The sequence below is a fragment of the Rhinoderma darwinii genome, chromosome 7 (assembly GCF_050947455.1).
Source record: "Rhinoderma darwinii isolate aRhiDar2 chromosome 7, aRhiDar2.hap1, whole genome shotgun sequence".
Classification (NCBI taxonomy): Eukaryota; Metazoa; Chordata; class Amphibia; order Anura; family Rhinodermatidae; genus Rhinoderma; species Rhinoderma darwinii.
The window spans coordinates 134869643-134883023 of NC_134693.1; the positions used below are offsets into that span (position 1 = coordinate 134869643).

General features: G+C 41.8%; 1 protein-coding gene across 3 annotated transcripts in view; it reads right to left on the reverse strand.

Annotated features, from left to right (window-relative positions):
• Positions 1 to 13381, reverse strand: part of CELSR3 (cadherin EGF LAG seven-pass G-type receptor 3) — a 105779-nt gene that overhangs the window by 42653 nt on the left and 49745 nt on the right. For all 3 annotated transcript variants that reach the window (XM_075831746.1, XM_075831745.1, XM_075831747.1), the window contains exon 3: positions 7689 to 7911. In XM_075831746.1, the coding sequence (XP_075687861.1) occupies positions 7689 to 7911 (223 nt within the window). The remainder of the gene's footprint in view (positions 1 to 7688; positions 7912 to 13381) is intronic.

A 13381-nucleotide genomic window follows, 5' to 3' on the forward strand; every position in this document is an offset into this window, starting at 1 on the left:
TAGTCAATAATTATTATTGTATAGCGTTGTAAAGAGGACCCATTCATTTACATAGGTTCCTGGCCAGTGGAGCTTGCAATCTAATGACCCTATGTCAAACATACACAGACACTAGGTCCAATCCCCTTAGAAGGCCGGTCACATATTCTGTTGACCAAACTTGGGAGGATTGCGGTGTCTATAACTCCATATGGTTGCGATTTGAACCTAGAGACCCTGTGCTCAAAGAAACCCTGACCATCAATGTACCACCATGTCACCCACAATATCCACTGCATTCATAACTATATTACATTACTCATCTTGCACTAATTCTGAGTTACATCCTGTATTATACTCCAGAGCTGCGTCCACAATTCTGCAGACTTCAAAGCAGAAATCTACCAGTACTCCCTACTGGTTCAGTCTCTGCACACCTGCTTTGGTAATTTGCATTCTGGGAAGTGTCAATTTCTCACCAGGCACTGTGCATTAATGTGATGTAGAAAAAACTAACCGTGTGCATGACATGAGCTAATGCAGTATCTGTCAACAAGCTTGCTGACTGTCTCCAATAATGTAATGTATATACACAGTGACTCAACCAGCAGAATAGTGAGTGCAGCTCTGGAGTATAATATAGGCTGTAACTCAGGATCAGTACAGGATAAGTAATGTAATGTGCATACACAGTGACTCTACTAGCAGAATAGTGAGTACAGCTCTGGAGTATAATACAGGATGTAACTCAGGATCAGTACAGGATAAGTAATGTAATGTATGTACACAGTGACTCCACCAGCAGAATAGTGAGTGCAGCTCTGGAGTATAATAAAGGATGTAACTCAGGATCAGTACAGGAGAAGTAATGTAATGTATGTACACAGTGACTCCACAAGCAGAATAGTAAGTGCAGCTCTGGAGTATAATACAGGATGTAACTCAGGATCAGTACAGGATAAGTAATGTATGTACACAGTGACTCCACCAGCAGAATAGTGAGTGCAGCTCTGGAGTATAATACAGGATGTAACTCAGGATAAGTAATGTAATGTATGTACACAGTGACTCCACCAGCAGAATAGTGAGTGCAGCTCTGGAGTATAATACAGGCTGTAACTCAGGATCAGTACAGGATAAGTAATGTAATGTATGTACACAGTGACTCCACCAGAAGAATAGTGAGTGCTGCTCTGGAGTATAATACAGGATGTAACTCAGGATCAGTACAGGATAAGTAATGTAATGTATGTACACAGTGACTCCACCAGCAGTATAGTGAGTGCAGCTCTGGAGTATAATATAGGATGTAACTCAGGATCAGTAATGTAATGTATGTACACAGTAACTCCACCAGCAGAATAGTGAGTGCAGCTCTGGAGAATAATACAGGATGTAAGCGAGAAGGAGTAGAATATAAGTAACGGAATGTATTTTTATTTTATTTTCCGATGAATGACTCATTTCACATGTATTGTTCTTGCTTTACTAAATATTCATTTTAATTACTGCTCTGCAGTATGTTGATTTCGATCTGTAATTAAGCCGCCACCGGCAATGCGATGTTGTGTTTGTAAATCTATTTATGAAGTGTGATACACAATGGTCGCCACACCGTAAAGATTTCAGTACAAGTTTCACACCAGGAAAATCAGTGGAGATGGAGAGGTATTAAACTGAGGATGTCCAAATCCATCTTTGGGGATTGCGCTTAGGTGGGGACACGGGCTGTGACCTTTAGTTGAAATGTTCCTCTATGGGGATTAAGCAGTTAGACATTGACAAGAAATTAATGTTTTTCCTTCAGCTTGAAATGTTCCCTTCTGCCGAACCACTCAGTTCTTATTATCACACCGAGCAGGATCCTTTCGCCTAGTCGTGTGGAGATTTTAATGGCCTTACTTAAGAGGGTCAAGTGGTTCAAGAGCGTCATTAGCAGATATAAATATCTACGAGGAGAAATGACAATGAAGAATACGACCTCGAATATCGCAAAGAGGCTGATGATACTTTATACCTGCCAAACACTAACAGAAGGATGAGTGCAAGCCATTGGTCTTGTGTGAGAATATATTATTGGACACACATATCCGGTATTAATGAAGGTTTATTGATTGTGGTAGGTTCCACAAGCAGAAGGACTCGATGGTTATTGGGTGGTAGAAAAATAAGATCCTATACGACAAACTGGAACTAATCCATGCCAATAGTAGAGAATGGAACAGCTGTCATGGAGCAGCTGTCAGGACTTCCAGTCATGTGATCTACAGAAAGACTAGGGGAGGCATAGCTCTTAGCCAGGCAGGGGAAAAAGATGCAACTTAGCTTATCCCAATAATGGACCTGGTAGACCTGGTAGAAGAGGGGTAAGGAAGGTATTCCAAATCACCCCTCATCCCACTACTGTTTAAAAGGGAGTTGAACATGTAAGTTAAAGGGGCTGTCCCTTTTAGGGAATTCTGAGTTAATAGATGGGGATTACAAAGAGATCTGGAGGACCAGGCACATCTGAGCATTACACAGACAGTCAATTGATTTTCCTGGACACCATGTAGTGCCTCAATTTCCCTGTGGTGGCGCTGTAGGGAAAGTGAACGCTTGCTGCTGTGTTCTCCCATAGATTACAGCCAATCACTGAGAGTCCAGCAGCAGGACTCCATGTGATCAGCTTTTTGGGGGACCTTTCTAACAAAAAGGGATTGTTTAAAGTGGACAACCCCATTAAGCTGGACACAAAGTTAGAAAGTCATTCCTGATGCACATTGTAATATTATTCATATTCTGGCCGCTCACACAATTTCAACAATTTTTGTATTGCAGAACAAATTCGTTCTCTTACACTACCAATAAAAATATTGAAGCATGGTATTTCCATCATACATCTCCACAGGATATGCCATAAATGTCTGATAGATGCAGGTGTCATCTCTGGTCCAGAACGGGAAGTTCAGAGACCCCCGTTCTGGAGATAGGTGTGGGTCTCAGAGGTGGGACCAATATCTAAAAGATACTTATGTCATATGCTGGGGATATGCCATAAATGTGTAAGATGGGAGTACCCCTTTAAATTTAAAAGAAAGCTTCTTCTACTAAAATCAAGTGGAGTAGCTCTCAGATGACAGCTGCTCCACTCTCTTCTTCTAACACTGATAATAGCCGTCGTTAAATTTTTTAGACAAATGTCTCGGCATACATACTATAGAGGTAGACAATGCGGCTGCTATGGGCATCTTGGAGAGAGGGGGCTCAGCCCTGGTAGGTGTCATCACCTTTGCTACTGGGTGGCGAGAACCTGGGCAGGACCCTTCTAAAGAGGAACTGTATTGTTAGCAAAGAAGAGGGTGGGTAATAGGCTCAAGGGACAAGTAAAGATCGTGGAGGTGAAACAAACACCAGACCCTTCTGTCATTGGTGTCAAACCTGGCACCATTATGATTTTTGCTCTGGGGCTCCCTCTCTTCTATGTACACCACTTGTCTCTGTCCACCTTCAAACTGACCATAAGCAAAGGGAGTTTTAGTTGATGCAAGAACAAGTGTGTCTTGTGATCATCCTTGAGTTTCTGATAATGAACAGTTATAATATTGGCTACTCAACATTGTAGATCAGCTGGACTGGTTGACGATTTGTGGTAACAAGCCTGTTGTTCGAGATCTAGATTGGTCATTGCTTTATTGGCAGCCCTCCCGTTCGTGCCCGTGTAATTTATCCCGTTACATTGAATGGCCTCAGGTCGCCCCGGTAGAGATGTTATTAAACGTGACCTTTTTAGGGCAGGAGATTAAATTTGCAGACTCAAAAGCTCATATAAAATATCCTCATAGATAATCAAATCTAATAAAATGTGACAAAAGTAATAAAAGACAGAAGAGACTAATTACTCCGTCTATGGACTGGAGCAGCTGAAATATGTAGAATTTATAATCCATAGAAAGTAATCAGGTGTCACTCTGCAGAACAGTGGGGGCACTGCCAGTCTACGGTGCAGGGGGGCTCAGACTGTAACATGCCCTATGCCTCGTTTTCCCCTGTTAAAATTTATTGGGGAGAAACGTATGGAATAAGTGTGATTGTGGCAGTGGTCGAGGTACAAACGTGGTACGTCTGTGGTGAACACACCCCTAAAGGCATTAGGGTATGTCATCAATGTGTAATCATGGGGGGTCCAGCGCCCACTGATCACCAGAAAGAAGTGACAGGGGCCCCTTCAATGTATTATGCAACCTAGCGCCACCCTTACCCATAATGTTGCACCTGGTATTGCAGTACAGTCTCATCTATTTCAATAGGATGAGCTGCAGTACCAGACGCAGCCACACTGGCACAGAAGGTGCTGTTTCAGTTACTGAAGTGAAGGGGGTGAGGTACTTGTTGGTTGTTCTTCTGTTCAATGTAGGTCCCTGGGCTCAGACCCCCACCAAGTAATTACACATGGAGGATAGGCCATATATGCTATATTCTGGAAAAACCCTCTAAGCTGCCTAGGCAAACAATCTAATGTATGTGTTATCAGGGAACTTTGGATGGAACTGTTATGGGGGCACTGTGGTTTTTATTATAGGGAACTATAGTTGGCTGTGTCAAGCAGGCACTGTGGCTGACATTATTACGTCACTCTGGATGGAACGGTTATGGGGCAATGTGGCTATTATTATAAGAGCAGTCTGGAGGGAACTATTATGGGGGTGCTGTGGTTGTCATAATTAAGTCACTCTGGTTGGAACTGTTGTGGGGCAATGTGACTATCATTATAAGGGCAGTCTGGATAGATTTGTTATGGGAGTACTGGTTCTCATTGAGGGAAACTACGGTTGGCTCTATCAAGGGGGCACTGTGGCTATCATTATGAAGAAACTTTGGATGGAATATTATGGGGACACTGCTGTAATTATTATGCGTGCAGTCTGGATAAAACTGTAATGGGGGTACTGTGGCTGTCATTATTGGGAACTATGGTTTGCCCTGTCAAGGGAGCACTGTGGCTATCTTTATGCGGCTACTCTGGATGGAACTATTATGGGGGTACTGTAGATATTATCATGAGGGCACTCTGGATGGAACGGTTATGAGGCATTGTGGCTGTCATTATGGGGAACCATCTTTGGCTCTGTTAAGGAGGCATTGTGGCTATCATTACAAGGACACTCTGGATGTAACTGTGGCTAGAACAGGAGAGATCCTTGTGGGGGCACTAAAGTTTTCATCATTGGGAACTATAGTTGGCTGTGTTAAGCAGAAACTGTGGCTGGAACTATTATGGGGGGACTGTGTCTTTCATAATGAGGGCAGTCTGGATGCAACTCTAATAGTGCACCTTGGTTTTCATTGTGGGGAACTATTGTTGACTCTGTCAAGGGGGCACTGTGGCTATCATCACTAGGCCACTTTGGATGGAATTATTATGGGCACTGTGGTTGTTAGTATTATTTATGCAGTCTGGATGGAACGGTCATGGGCGCTACGGTCGCTGTTATTATGGGGGCACTGTGTCTGCCTTGGTTCTCTTATTCCTCATCTTCTAGTAGGGAGTTATGCCAGGACTTTATAATTAAATAGACTACAAAATGTTATCATTTCCTGAAAGATAATCTTCATAATAATTTGTGATTTGTCCCCGCTCAGAGTCAGGCCGGATATTATATAAGACAAGTCCTGTCCTGAGCGCTAATCAATATCCTGCTTCATAAATGGATCGCTCCCATCAGGATGGATCAATCGTGAGTGTAAAAGCCACAGACTGATGGTCACAATTAAAATGATTCACTAACAATTACCGGCAGGAGGATCCTATGAATATTTCAGCAGCACGGAGATATTAATCCACTAAACTATCACACCTATCATCCTCAGACTAAAGAGAATTAAAGGGTTTTCCCATCGCAAACATTTATGACATATCCACAGGATATACTATAAATGTCTGATAGGTGGCCCGTCCGGCCTGGTGAGGTTTCTCTTCTGGGAACTTCCTTTACTCTGGCATCCAATAATCCAGAATGTCTGACATTACAGCACTTTTTGCGTTAATCATTGTTGTTGGGTTTTCTTCCTGAAGGGTCTCTTCCCTTATTGATGAGTTTTTATACTTTTCTATGAACATCCAATAATCCAGAATATTTGATAATCCAGCATCAGGTCCCATTGATAGAAGATTAAAGGAATTTTACTATCCCTATCTGAATGCTGTTAGTGCCTATTAATATGAGCCGCCGGCCCTTTTATTGTAAGTGATAACACTGGATCTCAGAATTGTCACCCACTGGCAGGCAGCGCCCGTTGCTAGGCAACCATGTTTCAGGCACTGAATAGCAACCACAGCTCTTGCAAACATTCAATATTCAGTCTGAAGGATTCAGCCGTAGAGAAGTGAGCCCTTTGTAAATCCTAGTGTATGGATCAGTCCGCCATCTTTTCCAGCATGGCTGAGGTCCGTGATTTGCTTGTTAATTCCCTATGACTCACAGTCTCAGATGAGGTAATGCCCCAAACATATAGGAAAAGCAGAGCTGTGACCGGATTGGTGGAAGGAGGGGCTGCTAATGACATCATCATCAATCAATTCTAATTCAATGAGTAATTGCTCGGCTTTGGTAAGAGGCAGGAACATACAAGACGGGGGGAGGGGGAATAAAAGGGACTGCAAAAATACAAGGAAAAAGATGAGGGCGATTTGCAGCCTCCTGGTTAATGTGGGACTACAAATCCCAGCTTTTTCCTGGAAGGGAGAGATCTGGTGACATCATACAAAGCCAGGAGAAGACGTTTTTTTTAATTTTTGCTATGAATATGCTATATAAATAAGGGACATGACTATTATGATTAGATAGATAGATAGATAGATATGAGATAGATAGATATGAGATAGATAGATATGAGATAGATAGATAGATAGATAGATAGATAGATAGATAGATAGATAGATAGATAGATAGATAGATAGATAGATAGATAGATATGAGATAGATAGATAGATATGAGATAGAGAGATAGATAGATAGATAGATAGATAGATAGGTAGATAGATATGAGATAGATAGATAGATAGATAGATAGATAGATAGATAGATAGATAGATATGAGATTGATAGATAGATAGATGATAGATAGATATGAGATAGATAGATAGATAGATAGATGATAGATAGATATGAGATAGATAGATATGAGATAGATAGATAGATAGATAGATAGATAGGCTGTGTTCACACTGTGTTTGCAGTGTACCTTTAATGTTTATGACAGGAAAGCACCTGGCGCATACATTACACGTATTCATAGGCCTCCGTTCACCTGACGGAGGCCAAAAGAGTGTCCTATTGGCCTTGGTCAGGTGTTATACCTTTTTTAGGCTGGAGGGAATATCATGGTTCACGTCACTATTCTATTCCAGAGGCATCCAGTAAAAAAATGTATACCGCGCGGGTAACTCCTGTAGCGGATTCCTACCAGTGGAATCTGTCTCCCATGGTCTATTATGACATCTATTTAATAGAGAAGATCCTATGATGTATGCTACATGTCACGCATCCGTCACAGCCTCCGTTTATAGTAAACGTCGCTAGCTTTTCCCGGCATATGCGTCTAACGGATACCATAAACGCAGTGTGAACATAGCTTTATCTGACATGTTACTCTTACTAAACCTCGAAGATGATGAGAGTTTTCTTTTCACCAGACAGACAGACAGACGGACGGATGGATGTACTTACGACAGTGACAGACTCATATGGAATCTCTGCCGCAGTCCACGGAACATCATAAACGATTTCGGAGGGAAGGAGCGTGTTGACAGTTCGCAGTATGGTTTCTCGAAGCCTCCAGATGGACACTGGCATGTGAAGCCGCCTTCCGCCAAGTTAGTGCACGTCCCCCCGTTTCTGCAGACACCGGGAACGCAGCGTCCTGAGCGGCTGTCCACTTCACAGTTGTCACCTGTAAGGAAAGAGAGAGAAAAGGTTTATATCGTCCTCACTGCTGCGGATCACCTAACTTTATAGGTGGATGGACTATTATTAGGAAACTGTTTGGTGCAGTTACGGTGTGGCCATCTTGTGGCTATAAGTGCAAGTGCGCCCATAAAACACCCAGAAGTGGAAACCTGCATGGTCACACAGGGCGGATATGCTGCGGAAAAGCACACAGCCTATCCACTCTGGTCACCGCAGGGAATTCCAGCCCCGAAAAAACGCACCAAATTATAGAGTGGTTTTTCAGACGGAACGTCCGCTGTGGAAAACTGCAGGTAAAAAAAAAAAAAGTTTCATACTTACCCGTAGCCATGGCGACGCATCCCTCTGCCGTCCTGCAGCCCGGCCTCCATGGATGATGTTTAATCCCATGTGACCGCCGCAGCCTGCGATTGGCTGCAGCGGTCATGTGGGATGAAACATCATCCCAGGAGGCGGCATGGACGAAGAAGCACAGAATTCTGGGTAAGTATAAGATTTTTTATTTTCCTGAGTTGCGATTTTTGTGGCAGAATCGCAGCTTTTCCGCTGCAAAAATCGCACCATCTGCTATTTGTTGTTTGTTTTATCTGCCCATTGAATTCTATGGGGAAAACCTGCGAAAGAGCAGCGATTACGCAAATAAAATTGACATGCTGCGGATTAAAAAACAGGCATTCTATGTCATTGGCCCATATGTTCATAGAAATTTACAGACCACGTTTGTCTGACCAATAAACAACGGTTTTCTTCACATACACACTGAATGGTTGCGTCTGGTGCGGCCATGTTGGCGCAAATTAAAAATGATATAAAGTTATTTAAAAAAAAAAAAAACATAAAAAAAAAAAATACCATCAGCTGAATGAGTCACTATATTGCAGTAACACTGAGTCACTGACTGATGGGATCTGAACTCTCATCATCTTCCCATCATTTAAGCAGCCAGACAGACCAATGTCCTTTGTACAACTCTTCTCCAGAAAGCAGAAAACTGTCTCTCTAGTGCCCCCTATAGGCGGCTACCCTATAAGTCAGTGTCCGACCCCTGAAACATAACTCGGTCATCTTTGTTCTGGCAACTGGTGGGGAGTCCTAACTCCAGTGATGCAATCTTTGAGGTGTCGCTTTACTGTTTAATGAAAAGTGCTGCAAGTTTCTTGTCTTTCAATTCCTCACCATTTTCAAAATCTCTGCTTGCGGTCAGTGAAAAAAAATACTTTTTCTATTCCGAGGCTGAAATCTTATCCCGATCATGCCTTGATGACAAAAGGTGTTACTGTGTATCAAAGCTTCCCGTCTCTTATCACTAGCCCTGCAGCTGTGTGAGCAGGATGGGGTTTTCAGCCTCTGATGTATACAATATTGTCTCCATTCATTGATAGCAAGCAGAGACTTTAAGAATCGGAAAGAATTAAAACACACAAGTATATTGGAAAGTTGCCAAACTTTTTATTATACAATGAATAAGCTTTATTGACACAAACGCTTGTAATATTCATGACGGGCAGAGACTCTCCTGGGCACTTGAGCGATTACTACTCTCGGGCACAGTGAAACATTTAACTGGCCAACCGCTTGCATGTCTAAAGCTAGGGGTGTAGCAGGAGTGGGGGGGGTGGCGAGAGATCTGCTCGGGCGCTGGATGCCAAAGGGGGCGCCAATAAGCCTTGGCCAGGCTCCTTAGACAAAGGATTCTCATTTGGGGGCAGATGGGGGGCAACTGACTACAGACAGACTGGTTGGCGCATCCCTAAATATAAATAATAAGAATAATATGGTCGTGCAGGATTACTGATATTTGCCTAATTGGCCTCCACTTTGGAAAAATAATTTTTTTTTTCAAAAAGTTTCTTTGTAATGATGGGACAATGTCAGAAAGTGGGGGCAATGCCCGGCAGGACAGGACAAGCTCTTGTTTACGCCTGAGGTAGGAATGATTGATACAGTCTCTACAGGCCACATATATAAGATTTCCTCTCTGCTGCTGGCATCACTATCACTTCACACAGCCCCATAGGAGGCAATTTCTTGGGCATACGGTGGAATGTACGGCTCCTGGCAGGAGTCATCCGGTGAAGCTTTGCCATGAACCCCTAAGTTGCTGGAAACAAGTAGTCAGCGCATACACAGCAGAGCCTTACACGTCGGTGCGGTGAGAAGAGTGTTAATGTGCCCGTTGAGGGTAGCATAGAAGGAAAAATACTGTGTCTTTGATGCCAGTGACAGATGGTACAGGCGGAAGCCCTCTTCTTCAAGGAGAATTCTCTTCCTCCTCAAACTTTCAACAATTGAAGAACAAAGAAACTTAAAGGTTGTAGAATACTTTGGTATATTGAAACGTCTTTATTTAAGCCATCGCCAGTGTAGCTCCACATTAGATTAGCAAGGGCTCTAAAGTCAGAGGATGTGCTACCTGGAAACTGTCAGCAAGGATGTTAGTTGCTTGTGATGGATCTTATTCGTCTTAATATTAGGGAGCTGCTATACATGCAATTCCCCTAATTTACCTACTATTTAACATCGCTGCTTTTATTGCCATACTTGCCAACTTTCCTAGAATGCCTGGGAGACTCCCAGAAAAATGGGAGATCTCCAAAACTCCTGGAAGAGCCAGAAAATCTCCTGGCTGCGCCGCGTCCTCACGACATACTCACCTCTGCTGTTCCTGCAGTCTTCTTTACTCCCGAACGCCGCTGCAGGAAAGGGGAGAGGTAAGTATGTGCTGGTCTAGGGTCTGTATTCAGGGAGAATGTGTTTATTTAGGGAGTCTAGTCTGGGGTCTGTATTTAGAGGGTCTGGGTCTATATTTAAAGGTCTGGGGTCTGTATTTGTTTAGGGGGGGTGGGGTGTTCTGACATCTATATTTATTCAAGGGGTCGGTGTATATTTAAGGGTCTGGGGTCTGTGTTTGTTTAGAAGGTCCGGTCTGGAGTCTGTAAATATTTAGGGGTCTGGCGCCTGTATTTGTTTAGGGGGTCTGCTCTTGGGTCTGTATTCATTTTGGGGTGTGATGAAGGGGGTCATATGCAGCATTTGTGATTTAAATGCCTTCATTTTGGGGTGTGTCCTACATAAATAGGCGGGGCATACAGGAAAATATTTTGCGCACTTCTACGCGCTGCTTCGTCTACCGATTTTCAGAATCTCCCTGATGTCCCTACAAGTTTGATCTGCTGCTATTTTGGGTTCACAGTGCAGATTTTTGCCCCCGCGATCATTACATTAGGAAATACCATCATTTGGAACAAAAAGAAACGGGAGGCCGGTTCTAGGGCAGGAAGCCAGGACTCCAGAACACAGATCCTGACAAAAGCAATTATAGGTTTTAGCAGGAAATATGCAATTGGCCTTTAAGTAACCCCCCCCCTGGAGATAATGCTTCCTCTACATGTGCTCCATTCATTGGAATTCATTTCTACCCTGTTCCCCTTTGCTTTCCAAAATCGTAAACGTACACAATGTAATTCACATTATAGTATTAAACGCCGCGTGTTCATTCTGCCGCCATCTAAACCGCAGACCATTTCCATTTAAAATAACAAAAAGACCTGCAAATGTGTGAAGTCGCTGATATCTCCTATTCAGGTAACCGATACGGGGTGACAACAACTGACGGCAGCCATTAACGCGCCCGTAGTAGTTGTCATATGGCATATAAATCAGGACTGCTAGACACCGTTATAGCTCTCTTTACCATACATCCCAACCGTTCCCTTATACGAGAGATTGTCCTGCTAAATGGACCCAGAAAGGGGCAAAGTTTATGTAAATATACCCTGACGTGGGTGTTCCTGGGTGGATCAGGGGCAAGGCTGGAATGCCCAGCAATTGGGGATTCAAAAGTTGGGAGGCATGGTCTCTACTATTGCCCTGCCAGTGACGGTGTCAGTATTTACAAAGTCCTGGAATTATATTCATGCACCAGGAAGATCAGGATGAACAAAGCTAAAGTTGCATGTACTTGTGATATGAATACTACTACAATAGGCCACCCATTTTTGTAAGATTTCAGGAAAAGTACATATATATGGGTGTTGTCAATCTTTGGCATCATTGGGATAACCACAGACACAATGATACTAGAATAATAATAAGTATACACGGTGTTTATAGTAAATTATTGTATCCGTTCTATTATCCAGAAATATATGATAACACTCATACTAGACCGGCAAAGATTTCTAGACCAAATCTTATTTCTTATTGCTGTAATTGGATAACTACTCAGATCAAGCAAAAATATTGGAACATTCATCGGATCAGGGTAAATGTGCTTGTCTACGACTTGGTTTATTTATGAGATGACATTTTCCAGACTCAAAGTTCTGCTCAGTATGTTAAATATTAAAAAGGCAGCTGGAACAATGAGAACAATTAGTCTGTTTGGAGGATATGAAAATCAGCAATTTCCCTTAATGCATGTTTGTTTCAGCACAAAACCGTTCATACTCTAAAAGCTTAAAACAAGAATTGTTCCCCTGCCTTCAACAGCTATTACTATAATACTGCCCCCTACGTACAAGAATATAACTACTATAATACTGCCCCCTATATACAAGAATAACTACTATAATACTGCCCCCTATATACAAGAATATAACTACTATAATACTGCTCCTATATACAAGAATATAACTACTATAATACTGCCCCCTATATACAAGAATAACTACTATAATACTGCCCCCTATATACAAGAATATAACTACTATAATACTGCTCCTATATACAAGAATATAACTACTATAATACTGCCCCCTATATACAAGAATAACTACTATAATACTGCCCCCTATATACAAGAATATAACTACTATAATACTGCCCCCTATATACAAGAATATAACTACTATAATACTGCCCCCTATATACAAGAATAACTGCTATAATACTGGCCCTATATACAAGAATATAACTACTATAATACTGCCCCTATATACAAGAATAGAACTACTATAATACTGCCCCTATATACAAGAATATAACTACTATAATACTGCTCCTATATACAAGAATATAACTACTATAATACTGCTACTATATACCAGAATATAACTACTATAATACTGCTACTATATACCAGAATATAACTACTATAATACTGCTCCCTATATAGAAGAATATAACTACTATAATACTGCTCCCTATATACAAGAATATAACTACTATAATACTGCCCCCTATATACAAGAATAACTACTATAATACTGCCCCCTATATACAAGAATATAACTACTATAATACTGCTCCTATATACAAGAATATAACTACTATAATACTGCCCCCTATATACAAGAATAACTACTATAATACTGCCCCCTATATACAAGAATATAACTACTATAATACTGCCCCCTATATACAAGAATATAACTACTATAATACTGCCCCCTATATACAAGAATAACTGCTATAATACTGGCCCTATATACAAGAATATAACTACTATAATA